General features: G+C 42.4%; 1 protein-coding gene across 1 annotated transcript in view; it reads left to right on the top strand.

Moving 5' to 3' along the window:
- The window catches only part of DDHD1 (DDHD domain containing 1), a 69,564-nt gene extending 56,135 nt beyond the window's left edge, over positions 1-13,429 (top strand). The window contains exons 9-13 of the mRNA XM_059819692.1: positions 2,059-2,134; positions 7,215-7,364; positions 9,289-9,541; positions 10,820-11,002; positions 13,095-13,429. Coding sequence (XP_059675675.1) covers positions 2,059-2,134; positions 7,215-7,364; positions 9,289-9,541; positions 10,820-11,002; positions 13,095-13,276 — 844 coding nt within the window. The 3' untranslated portion in view covers positions 13,277-13,429. The remainder of the gene's footprint in view (positions 1-2,058; positions 2,135-7,214; positions 7,365-9,288; positions 9,542-10,819; positions 11,003-13,094) is intronic.
- Positions 13,430-13,802: the final 373 nt, after the last annotated feature.

The following is a 13,802-nucleotide window of genomic DNA, read 5'->3' as shown; positions in this document are numbered from 1 at the left end:
ATGGCTGTTATCTTTTGTGGCTGATGTTCTTCTGCTGGTGATGAGTGGCAGTGGTAAATGCTAAACACAGGACTGAGCAGGCACAGGGAGCTGGCACTGCTAACGGGAGCTCTGAATCCACATCCCACGGGCTGTACCAGAACCAAGCCACTAGCTACTGCTCACTGACCAGATGCACTGGGAGCAGATCATAGCCAGGAAGAAAGGAGAAGGTCAGGCCATTAGCCCTCCAGATACTTGAGGAGAACCACAACCAAGTAGCTTGCAGGTGGGCAGTGAGCTGTAACACTGAGCAGAACCTGAGCAGTGAAATCCCTAAGTTTCTAGAGGAAAATGAGTAGTTTTCTCCTAGGCTCAGCTTGGAAATTGAGCTCCACCAGCTGGATACAGATGTTGTAATTGCTGTGATTGGGCTTATGGGGTTGCTATTCTGCTGCGGATCATTTACCAGCTTCTTCCTGCTGCCATCTAGAAATGTCTGTGCTGTTGGGAGTGCGAAGCAGCACTGCCCGCTATGACAAACAGGATCGCGGTTTCAGCGCCTTGCAAGTGTTGGCAGGGATTCGCAGTGTTAGGGGACATTGCAGATCATCGTGGTGACTTCCCTGTCCTAACCTGGATATCGAGGTGCTATGAGACACACCCATAAATAGAGACTCTAATAATAGTAGCTTGAGCTTCAGTCTTTCCAGTGGGAGGTGAGGATAAATCCTGATCACAGTTCTTTTTGGTTCCTTCTTCAAACCTTAGTATTGGCAGTACTTTGGAAGCATTAATATATAGCATAGACCTCCTGCAGGGCTTGAAATCAGTATGTGTGTAATTAGGGATTGGTACAGGACATCTCCATCAGCTGCAAGGCTGGATAAAGTGCAGAGAGAAGGGAAGTACGAAACCTAATGAAGTTGTCCAGTGGTGAGATGACCCTTCAGGCATATCGCTAGCATATGATCGGGGAAAAATTACTGTTTTCACGCTCCAGCTCCTTAGGCATCCTCTGAAGTGCTTCAGGTTGCACCCACAGTAATCCAAGTATCATTTGACACTGGCACTTCTGTATAGCTAGAGTGGCTCTCCATTTCGTGAGTCATCCTAGTGCAATTCAGTCTGAAATGACAGAAAATATACTACTGACATCCTATAACTTCTGGATTTGTAGTGTTTTAAGAATGGCAAACACATAGTGGATTTCTGGAAATGCTTATGCCTGAGTAGGGTGTGTCGTAGCATGTATAAATATTCTACATCATAGAATAACATACATACAGCATGTGAGGTTGTGCATTGGAACCCTTTGACAACAGTTCACAAGAGTCAAGAATTTTGCATGCCTTCTTTAAGACTGAATCATGCTCATTAAAGCATACAAACTTTTTTGAAAGTACTGCTCTTTGGGAAGTTTCAGTTCCAGACTTGCTTCTTTCTAATCAGGATGGCAGAAGTTAAGCTTAATATATTTGTTTACATGATGCTTTTGTGGAACTGGAGGAGATCGTGTTTTCCTGCTCTAGTGCTGGGCTGGACAGTTTTACCAGTCCGTATGAGGTGCTTTATATTGTAGCTGCTTTTTTAATTCAGGCTAACTAGAAGAACAAGTGAACAATCTTTTTTAATGATAGTTGAAAGGGTGGGACACTTTCCTCCAGATATTCCACCACAATGTAGAACTCCATAATGCTTGGGCCATGGATTTTCCTGTGGCTTTGTTTTTTCTTTTAAAAAAAAAAAAAGGAAAAAACCCAAATCAGGTGATTTTGTTGCTTAAACACCAAGGAAACAGGAGGTGAGTCAGCTACTTCTAAGGAAGGAGGGTGGGCAGATGCTTAGGGTGGTGAACAAGGAAACCGTCGTGTCTTGATTGATTCCTTCTGTGGTCAGAGAAACAGGATTTCACATAGATTGATTCTTAATCAATTGGGCTGACTCCAAGAAATACTGACGCCATCACTCTCTCTTCCCAGCAGACAAAACTGTTGGACCCCACAGGGATGCCTGTTTGGATCAGAGAGGTTAAGGCTCCGTTTTTTACTGGATCTCAGAAAGATCTCTATTTTCTAGGTTGAGAGAGATAGAAGAGAGGTTACATGGGTTAAAGGCATCCACCATATCAAAACCACCTGTCTTAAAATTTAAGGTATGTATGTTCGAGAGGTTTTTACTGAATGTTCTACTTGCTATAAAAATACACCTGCAATATGAGTAATTCTACTTACTTTTTTTTCCCCATGTCCCCAGACATGATGTTGGTAGAATAATTTTAATGTATCGGTTGTAGTATGTGTGTGTGTAAACATTTTACTGTATTCATATACCCCTATTTATTACAAATATGTTTATCTGTAAATACAAGCCTGTATATAGATTCTTAATATATTACACACACGTACAACTATGTGGGAAGGTAAAAGCTGTTTGGCAAATTACATTAATCATGTATCTTAAACAGTTTCACTTCTGCTTTGCTGACTAATCCATTTTCCTTGGGGACTACTTCTACCATGTCACATATCTGAGCAAATCTGATTGAATTTCCTCCAGCAGTGGATTTTCCTTCCAAATTACACTGGTTTGACAGCTAGCACAAGTTACTTTTAGTCTCATGAAATAGATTGCTTGCTAATCAGCTGTATAAATTGCTACAATTTCATATTGTTGGGAAAAGGCATTTTCTAGGTTCTTGGTGGGATGTACAACACTTTCTAGTTGCTCGACTATATCCTGAAATGTTAAACCATGTGACATGATAGATGAGAGGAAAATAGATTATTCTTTCTTAACTTGCCATTTTTCTTTCCTTCTGAGTTCAGAAGGACTCCTAGAAGCCAAGATCAATCTTGAGCCATAAAAAAGAGGAAACTAACCATAATTCAAGTTGTCATAGCCGCCTCCTTTTCATCACTGTTTAAAAGCATGTATCATGTTATTATCTCTACCATCAAGGAAGCTGGAGTCAGGCTGATACTCCTCCAGCTCTGTGAAAGATCATTCTTCACTCAGTTGTGTTTAAACTGAAGATTTTTTTTGAACAGATGCTTTTTGGAGGGAGCAGGAGAGGAGGGGAAAAGAAAGGGGGAAGAAAAGAGGACTGTATCAATCCAAATTACTGCTAGGTCATTTTCCATTGCAGTACATCCTTTTTCTTACCCTTACTGAAAGGAAGATGCTTGTTTCTGCGAAGCTTTACGCTAGTGACTCCCATTGCTTGAGTACCGTGCCTGAAACAGAGCTCCAGGGGAAGAGAGAGGCTTTCCATGAACGTGATGGCAAAGTGCTTCTGCCGAGGGAGGATTTGAACAGGATAACATTGAAAGACGATTGCTCGTCAGCAAGCCGGTCCAGCTTATTGACGGTGACTAGCTTGTTGAAAGAGAACAAACTGCTTTGTAGGTACCAGGTACCAGCACCTTGGCTGTTCATGGCAGACCAGAGCTCTCGTTTGATCATGAGTTGCTATTAACTACAAGTGTTTGATCCACAAGTTACTTTGGTCTGTGTGACGCCAGAGACTGGAGTCTTTGACTGATCTCTTTAGGCTGTATTACACGACAAAATGGGCATGTACAGCTGTAATGAAAAAGCTGGCCACTGTCGATGTGTTGCCTCTTTTATGGACTGAAACAAATTAAACTTCCCAGGATGAGAGGAAGTCACTAGTCCTACATTAAGCAGAGTTAAGCTTGCTTGATGTTGAGCAAGCACAACGGTAGCTTTTGGCAAGACAAGTGTAAGAATAAATACAGCAGCTAACTTGGCTGGTATTTAATATTAGAGGAAATGATCTGCGTTCAACTGACCCTTTGGGGAGAAAAAAAAAAACCTTGAAGATATGGAGTGTCTTGTGCTCTAATAATGTATTGACCAAGCCACCAGAATGAGAACTTGAGGGCGAGGTATCCTTAGGGCGCTCTCTCCTCTGCTTCTCCTCAGATGGCACAATTGAATAAACTGCTAAATCATTAGGACCTGCGTGGGTTAAAAGCAAAGCCAACACCCCGTTGTAAATTTAAAGCTTAGAAGCGCAGCCTTCTCCCCACCAGCTATGTAACAGGAATTGGAGTTAAAGGCTAAAGGGGCTGAAGAAGATGAAAACATGGGGAATGGTGCAACACCCACCTCTTTATGACTCTGTGGTGCATGAAAATAACCATGTTGTAGGATGATTTTCAATCTCAGTAGGGAAGAAGAGGGCAGGACGTACCTCAGTTGCTCCTTAATACTGAGATGGAAATTCATTTAAATCTGGGCTTGTCAATGTGCTGGTCCAAAGTGCTTCAGGATTCCTTAGCACTTCTCATTCCCCCAGGGTTACAGAAACTCTTCCGGAAGAAGCTTCAGCTTGTACTTGACTTTGTGGTTTCTATGTAGCATCATCTGACAGTGATGTCAACGTTGATAACAACTATCACAAATTGTTTATAAGATACTACTGATTTACCACATGTACAAGAATTATGAGAGCTTAATGGGATGCTGATGTGCAGCCTTATCTGAGAGGAGGAAGCCTTTAAACTGAATGCAGAAATGTGTCGTAGCAGTTCAACACACAAGCACCCAGTTCAATGCCCCATGCAATACTGGTATAAGTCTCTTCCCTTTGTCTTCTAAGGCTGCAGAACATTCATGGGTGCAGGAATGGGTAGAGGCTGCGGCAGAGGTCTGTATTTCCTCACTCTGGCAGGACGTTTGGGATCCTCCAGGCTGAAAGGCAGCACAGAAACATAAATTGTAATTGCCTTCTGTGTCTTCTGTTTTAACATCACCGCTAAACATGTTCATTTGTCCCCCACGCTTACCTACGCACAAAAGAGCTGTGCTGCCTCACTTCTGTTGGCTCATTCAGCTTTTTTTTTTTTAATTCTAAAAATACTGCAGTCTTAACTTGAATGGATGACTATTGGGCTCAGCTTCTGCTTAAAATACAAATAAATTCATTAAGTCTCCTGTTTATGAATCATACCCAGCAGAAAAGTGCTATCCTGAAAGGTCATGTTCTTAAACATTTCTTCTCTGTTGTTAAACATTTACAGGAGTATATGTGAAGTGCCTCACTCCTGCTTCTAGGAGAAACTCCAAAATTAATAAATGTTTTCTACAAAGACTTTAGTAACTCTATTCCCAGTAGGTTTCACAGCATGGCAGTCTTCTCTTCGACCACTTTGCAACAACACTGAGAGTGTAGTGGCTGCAATTTAAAGGAGTTTATTTTTGGAAGATTTGCTTTTGATTTTTAGCATTCACCGCTTTGGTATTGGTCAGGTGCCACCCATTAAGGTACCCACCAATTGGTATTTCATCTTTGTAAGCATTTCCAGAGCTGGAAGACAGTGTTGAAAGGCTTGCGCTTGTAAGAAAATACATAGCAAAGAACAGAGCCCTCCCAGAAGAAGGCATCTGTCTGCAAACACTGTTAATCCTGTGTTTATCAATAGAAGTAACGGAACAAAAGCCATGCACCATGTCACCACTGAAACTATTTACCTTTTGAGATTTTTGCCTAGTCTGTAGTGGCCTAAGGGGAATTCATGAAAACATCTTTTAAGCATCAGCTAGCAAGTGTAAGCTGGTGCTCGCTTTCTGATTTCTTTCTAAAGCAGAAAGACTTGTGGACTCCACATTGTGGAGTACCCGTTGTGTGCTCCAGGCGCTCGATACAGAGATATCAATGGACAGGGTTACAGGTTACTTATGCCCTTTAAAGGATTGCACTGTGAATATCTGTTTCTATTGTATTTGAAGGTGAGAAAGCTTTTTTAATCCAAACCGCAAAAGTGTAAGGGTCTGTGTAAAGCTTGATTATAAGAAAGGAGAGCAGCTTTGCACTAGACTAGAGTAACTGTAAGATGACAGGGCAGTGCTTTGCAGCAGCTGACATTGGATAGCTTTCCTGAAGACCTAGATTTATTTCTTTTTTTCCATTGAATTGGGGCTTGCATATCCTTTTGGAAGGAAGAGGTGGGGTACCAGTGCCAAGTCAAAGGAGGAGGAAAGTTCTGTGCAGTGCTGGAGTCTGATAGATGAAATGGAGCATTATTTCTACACCCTTGCTCCATGCGCTGACATATGGCGAAGGCACATATGAATCCAAGCATCCACCACGTGCGCTTAGCAAGAACGCAGCAATTTCTCTTGCTGGTTAAGTAGCAGCGCACTAGGAGTTGCTCAGTTGTAGTGCCCTGCAAACTGGGCGCTACTACTGGGAAAGCTGCAGTGAAGTTCTGATAATGGTAAAATTAGTTTTTCCTATAAGAAAATATTCTAAAGGTTAAAAAGTAATTCTGACTTCTGAAAATATTTTTGACCGCAGAGTTTTACATTTGATGTTTCTAGGAGACGATGTCTGAGGAGTGGTAATGGGATACGAAGCCATTCACCTCTAGGTTACTGTTGAATCCCAGCCCAGGTTGGTAGTGACCAAAAGTCGTTACCGCTGATGCATGTTCAGCGACCTTTGTCAGATGGGTTAGCGGTCGCAGTTCAGGTTTACTCCATTGCCTCTCGCTGTTAGAAGCAGTCCTTTTAGAGCAAAGTCCTGGTAGCTTTGGACGGCGTGAGAGTAGCCCGCAGAGTCACTCCGTGTGCCGTACCTGTCCTGGGTAGTGGTTCCTAACGTCTGACGTGGTGGCACTTTTGACAAGCAACATTCCATTCGCTTAACGCGAGTTGTTTTTAAGAGGTTGTACATAACACCAGCCTGTATGTGTGTGTGACTACTGTAAGTATTCTCTAGGTTGTCTTTAATACTCAGTGTAGCTTGCGCTTCTACTTCATCAGTGGGTGTGTGTAGCAGAACAAATCACGGAGTACTTGGTTAGGGTAAGGTTAAGGAGCTGTGGTAAGCTTTGGGAAGTTTCATGAGAAATTGGACTTGAGTCTTGTGAAACTCCTCACATTTCCTTAGTGTCTTCCCACTTCTTCTCGCTCCAGCTTTTCCAGTGTTGGTAGACCTCTTTCAGTTCAAATATCCGACTTGTTTTTCAGTTTTCCATCTATGTAGCATCACAACATGTAACACTTCTTACAGCAAAGGGAAATGGGAAAATTAACCTTCATGTTATAGTATGTATGTTACAGTGGTCTTCCCTGTTTTGACTTACTAATACTATACGAGTCCCTCACCTGAAACTGAGAAATCAGTTGAAAGAGAGAAATCCAATCCAGCCATGTTAGAAAGCATTATTTCCATCCTTATTAACATGGATGAAATCTCTCCTTAGGTTGAGAATTTCTTCTGTATGGGATCTCCTTTAGCAGTGTTTTTGGCATTGCGTGGCATCCGTCCAGGAAATAGCGGAAGTCAAGATCATATTCTGCCCAGAACAATTTGTAACCGCTTACTAAATATTTTTCATCCAACAGATCCAGTGGTGAGTTTTAATTGCAGTTGCAAGCTTTTACCTTGACTATTTTTAAGCATCAGCTGTGTGATAATGTGTGATCTTCAAAGCTTGTGAATCAACACAAGTATGTTCCAGCACAGGACTATTTGTTGACGATTATTGTACAATGTCTTGGGTTTTGTAACTGTAGAATGACAGTTTCCACAAATAACTGCCTTAAATACATATACTTTGCTTCTCTTTTCATATTGATAAGCATAAGATTTGAGATTACTCTGCTTTGCTTTTTTTTTTGCAAAGACATAGGAAATAATCCTTCTCAGTCAAGTTCTAACGTGTGTTTAACTTGCTGACTTCCGTTAAACATCATCCGTCCAAAGATGATACTGCTGTTAAAAAAGGCTTCACAAGCAGGTTACAAGATACTGTAGAAAAACAAAGACACTGTTTTTTTTCCCAAGGGATCCAGAGTACCAGGTTGTTATAGAGTGGGGTGGTACTTGGGAGGGCGGTTTTGCCATAGCTTTGCCCTGTCCTTACACCCTTCCGTAGGCACCCAATGTTCGCTGTTACCAAAGGCAGGATGCTGGACCTTTGATCTGCGTCACCTTGGCAACTTCTTGGATGCAAGTGTGATTTGGGATTTCATGCTTACTGTAGAATAGTAATTTGGGGATACTTTTGTGTTTAAACTCTACCTGAATCTGAGTACATTCAGATTTCAATCCAAACATGCTGGTTCTGCTCATCTTAAGATCTTGTTCATCTCCAGCTACCCCAAAACCAGAATTTTCCTGGGACATCTGGGACGATTGGTCAGGCTGCAGTCTGTGGTCCCACTCTGCAAATGGTAACTTCACTTAGTTTTAAGATAAAGAAGTGCAGAATGCTTTTCTACATCTAAGTAAACAAAGAAAAATAAAGAATCAATAGAAAATGATTTTTTTATGATAAGCACAGCAATTCATGGTTTGCACAGGGATCAGTGAAGAGTCATCAAACAAAATGTTTACATAGCCGTTCCTCCCTCTCCGCCGTGTTGTGCAGAGTCAGCTTAACTGTACATAAAGTTTGCTCTGTCAATGCATAACAATGAACACCTGTTAACAGCGACTTGTGCGTTCGTAACAGCGTGTAGTAGAAGTGTTGCAGAGAAATGTGCAACTGAGTGCACAACCAACTAGGCAGCTAATACATAGAATCACAGAATCGCTAAGGTTGGAAAAGACCTGTAAGACCATCAAGTCCAACCACCAACCCAACCCCACCATGCCCACTAAACCATGTCCCGCAGTGCCACATCCACACATTTTATGAACACCTCCAGGGATGGTGACTCCACCACCTCCCTGGGCAGCCTGTTCCAGTGCTTCACCGCTCTCTCAGTAAAGACATTTTTCCTAATATCCAGCCTAAACCTCCCCTGGTGCAACCTGAGGCCATTTCCTCTTGTCCTGTCACTTGGGAGAAGAGACCAACACCCACCTCACCACAACCCCCTTTCAGGGAGTTGCAGAGAGCGATGAGGTCTCCCCTCAGCCTCCTCTTCTCCAGACTGAACAACCCCAGCTCCCTCAGCCGCTCCTCATCAGACTTGTGCTCCAGACCCCTCACCAGCTTTGTCGCCCTTCTCTGGACACGCTCCAGCACCTCAATGTCCTTCTTGGAGTGAGGGGCCCAAAACTGAACACAGCATTCGAGGTGCGGCCTCACCAGCGCCGAGTACAGGGGCACGATCCCCTCCCTGCTCCTGCTGCCACACTGCTTCTGAAAATAAAAGCCGTGAAAATAAAAGTGAACCAGAACATAACGCCACCGTTCTGTCACTTCATAGGCTTCACTCGGTACAGATATTTTGGGTTTGAGATTGGAGAGGGCTCTATATGGGAATGGAATGTGATTTTTTTCAGTCTTGACACTCAGGATGTCCTTTTCTGAATTACTCTTGCAGGCCTATAGATTAGAACCTTTAATTCTGAAACACTACAGCAACATTTCACCTGTCCAGATCCACTGGTACAACACTGCAAACCCTCTACCTTACGAGCATATGAAGCCAAGTTTTCTCAACCCAACAAAAGAACCTACCTCAGTTACTGATGGTGAAAGTGTTTCAACTGCACCAAGCCCGACTACTTCACCAGTCATGGTTCGACGCCACTACGGGGAGTCTATAACAAACATAGGCAAAGCGAGTATATTAGGTGATTGTTCTTCATGTCCTTTTTTTTATTTTATATAGGACCTTCTTATAGAGCTTTGCTGTTTGAGCTACAACAAGCTATTCCTGGCTGTTTCAGTTTGTTCTGTATAGGTGTATGACTTATTTTAATCCCAACTGACATTTACTTTGAAGAAAAGACAGTTTACATACACCGGAGTCAAGGCTTGCGGGAAGAGGATGTGGGTCAAGGAGTTTATGCTATTGCTGCCTTATTGTTGTCTGCTTCATTGAAGTAACATCCTGATCATTTAATAGTTTCCACTGTACTTCATGGAAAAAAAAAAATGTAAAGCTTATTTTGTGACTACATTTTCTGGTATTGGCAACTAGAGTGATTTTTCTCCTACGTAAGTTGTTCCATTTAACTCACAATTTTACAATAGGAAATTGAGGCTGGTTTAATATGAAGTCTGTCCCCTTCTGGCTTTCTGATTCAAAATAAGCCCTGGTTTAACTGAGCTTAAATTCACTTTGACTGAAGCTTATGTTTGAGCATGCACTTGCAGTTTTTGTTGACTCAAGGCTTTTTTTTTAGCTCTCTATGTGGGATTTGGAAGAAGGCTAATGTGACCTAGTGCCAGGAGTCTTCCCAATCAAATAAGTAAAGTATATAAAAACAGTTTAGTCCTTAAGTGGAGATCAGCGGTATTTCACAGCAGGGTTGCTTTTTGCTGCGTTACTACAGTAACTTTAATGTTGTGTCCATAAGGTGGCAGCAAAGTCGGGAGAAAACATGACAGATCTGGTCTTAACTTTTACACCCCTCTTCCTGAGCAACCAAAATAGTCCTGTTAGAGGGTGAGCTAGCATTTCTAAATGTCTGCGAGGGCAAAGCCAACCTAAGGACCCTTAATGGGAGGAGCGTCTTAGATGTCTTGGTGGGTTCTTTATATGCAGAAGGTACTAACATTGTTATAAAGCATTTTTGTCTTAGTCTTAGACTTTTTATGAAAGAGGAATTACAACATATCTGTAGAAGTACTAGATTTCTTGCTGCAGAAGCGTTCTCATGTATTTTTGTTCCCCTAACTACAGTTTCCAAATTATAGCCTCTGCTTGTACACTAGATGAGTCTCACGATAAACAGTGTACACATAAGTCAGATAAGCTGTTCCCACCCTAGAAAAGCATGAATAGTGTTTTCCTTCATCTGTCACTCAACTCTGATTCATGGGTGCTACAGTGACTTTAATTTATGGTTTGATTTAGCTGCCCATGTGCTTGGTTTTTTGGTTTTTTTCCTCTGTGCTGAATGCAGGAGCTGCGAGTATTGGTAAGGGCCTCGGCGGGATACTTTTTTCGAGATTTGGTCGATCTAGTACAACCACCCCACAAACGCTTGAGACGGGAAAAGACGGAGCCGAGGGGGACGACAAGAAGGCCACAACCGTTGGGACGCCGCCTTTCCTGCACAGCAGCTCGGGCTTTCTCGAACCCACAGGTTAGCGACGTGTCCACCTTACAAACCCCAGGGAAACAGGACCTTCGGTGGGATGCGCCTCTCTGTTGTGGCTGGAAATATCATACTACCATACCGCTATTCGATTTTGCTGGGTTGCTCTAAAGTGATAAATATTGAATCCATTCCTGCTTTTTGAATCTCTTCAGACTGTCCAAGGACTGGTCTTTGCTCTCCCTTTTATCCTTTTTTCTTTTAAAGGAGGTTTAGCTGTACATGTGTTTGTACATGCATATACGCCACTTTATATATATATGCATGTATGAGTTTTGGCTAATGAGATCTCCGTATCAGTAGTTCGTAGACTCCCACTAGGAAAAGCAATATGATTGCTGCAGAGAATCCCGCTCACCATTTATCATAAAATGGATTTATTTACATTTCCCCATACACTTGCAATTCCAAAGCAATCTGGATTTAAAGGCACATGTGACTGGCAGCAGAAGCTGCCCTTGTCCTGATCTGACCCTCCCAGAACAGAAAGTGCAATTTTAGCAGCTGTTTTTTTGGAAAAGCATAGGTACTTCACAGAAATTCATACTTGGTTTTCTTTCTCAACTTCTCATTGGCACTGTTGCAAGGTGGGGGTTTTTGCAATCTAAGGAGTCACAAGTATGTTGTATCTTGTGGTAGCATTCACATGATACATTGCTGTCCGTTCATCACTGCTAATTTCGACAGATAACCTGTCTGAGTCAGTGCTTGAGGACAGAGACTTTGTTTTTAACTTGAGAGAATAGAGTGGCATGACAGCAAACGTCGTGGAGCTGATGATGAGGTCCTTTCCAGGGGTGTTTGGCACGTCAAGGGCCTTCTGCGCTGTTCCCGTATCCCTCTCTGCTGAAAGGCCATCCCTGCTCCATAGAAGGAGACTGCGGAGCGGAGGCCAGAGAGGCTGCGAGCTGAATGATGCAATCCGCCGCCCAAGTATTTGCTTCTGAGAGGGCGGCCGCCCGGCTTGCGGTGGGGTTTGGCTGCCTCCCAAGCTCCTGTAACGGCCTCTCGTCAGAGAGAGACGGAGTCGTTCGGGGCGTCCTTCCTGCAGAGCGAGTGGGGTTTTTTGAATATATACGTCTTAGTGGAAATGACTGCGGTTGTCTCCTGGTGTTCGAAGGCTCTGACTCCCTCTCCTCCACCGCGTTTGCAAAGCGGCGCAATGCTCCTGCGAAAACACGAAGAAGGCACGTCGTTCCCCGAGTGGAGGCGGCCCTTGTGCGATGCTCCCTTTATGCGCTCTTTGAGCCAAGAATTAAAATTCCTTGAAACTGGCTTTGATAAATGGCTGCGTTTTTTACTCAATATGGGGTTTTGGCTTTTGTGGCTAAGCAGGCTTTTGGTTTTGTCCTTTTTATTCTATTGCTCCTTGTTGAGATTTTCTAACCGCTGAAGTGCCTTGACAATGGGTTAGCCATTGGCCCAGTGAAACAGGCAGTGAAAATTGCTTTGAACGTGGTATTAATCAAACCCACCATTGCAGTGAAAGGATAACTGCTGAAATATACGTGGAATAATCTGGAAATGAAAAGGGCTAGTGCTGGGTAGGAACGGCTGGTTTTCAGAAAGGGCTTAGAATATTGGGTGTGGTCTCCTTGTCTAGCCACTAAAGATGCGAGAAGTCCATTTATTTCAGAAAGTTCTGAGCCATCCACCTTCTGAAAGCCAATGTTTCCTAATGGGGCCTCAACATTTGCTGAATACTTCTGTGTAGTTACCATAAGGAGAATAAATATATGTATTTAGGTAGTTACTATAAGGAAAACAGCTGCTTAAAAAAATGCCAGCTTTTTCCAAGCTTTAGGTTTAGGTTATCTTTTTTTTTTTTTTACCTCCTGAACTAAGCACCACTCTTAGGCCGGGTTTGTGCTAAATGCATGTGCGTAAAAATGTATGTCCAGATTATTAAAAATCACAGTTGACTTAGGTGAGTGTACTGTTAAATGTAAACACAGAGATACTACATGCATTTTATATACGGCAAGTAGAACGTAGAAAGCTGATGGAAAACCATGCCGGTGTTTTTTCTTCTGCTGACATGCAGTTCTAACCAGGCTTTTGTTTCTTGTTCAATTTCTAGTGGAACTGGAGCACAGGATTGATTTCGAGCTCAGGGAAGGTCTTGTGGAGAGCAGATACTGGTCCGCAGTCACATCCCACACTGCCTATTGGTCATCTCTGGATATTGCTCTTTTCCTTCTAACCTTCATGTACAAACACGACCAAGAAGATACTGACAAATCCAATTTAGACACTATTTGAATTTTTGACTGGGGATGGGAAAGGAAATTTTAAAACAAATGGCACAAAACTGATGTTTTACTGTTGAGCTGCAGTATGTATGGCATGGAGGTTTCAGGTTTAAGTGCACGTTTGGGTTTTTTCCTATTTCTAAAGAGCAAAAATGATTTGTATTGAAAAGCACTTTCTGGTTTTAAACATTTTGCAGTGCTTAATTAGACCTGAAATGATTCCAAAGTCTTGTTAACTTTGTATAAAAAGCCAATACACCGTGTAGCATCCCGTAAGCACGGTTGTGCAGTGTGCTTGGGTGGCTGACTTGTTACTGACCATAACTGCTGTTTAGTTCATTAAAGTGTAAAAGATTACTTGATTAAAAAAAAAAACCTAAATTAATTTCCATTAACAGAAATATATGTTAGATACAAACCTAAAACTGCCATGTTCTGATGTTTTATGTATCAGTAAATAACCAACGGTGGTGTCATTTTTCTAGGACTTTACTCAGCTCCACATCCTATTATCCACAGTACCATTGAAAGGCCAT

This window comes from Gavia stellata, chromosome 7 (genome assembly GCF_030936135.1).
Source record: "Gavia stellata isolate bGavSte3 chromosome 7, bGavSte3.hap2, whole genome shotgun sequence".
Taxonomy (NCBI): Eukaryota; Metazoa; Chordata; class Aves; order Gaviiformes; family Gaviidae; genus Gavia; species Gavia stellata.
The sequence above is the reverse complement of the archived record's forward strand: the minus strand, read 5'-3'. Positions and strand labels throughout refer to the sequence as shown.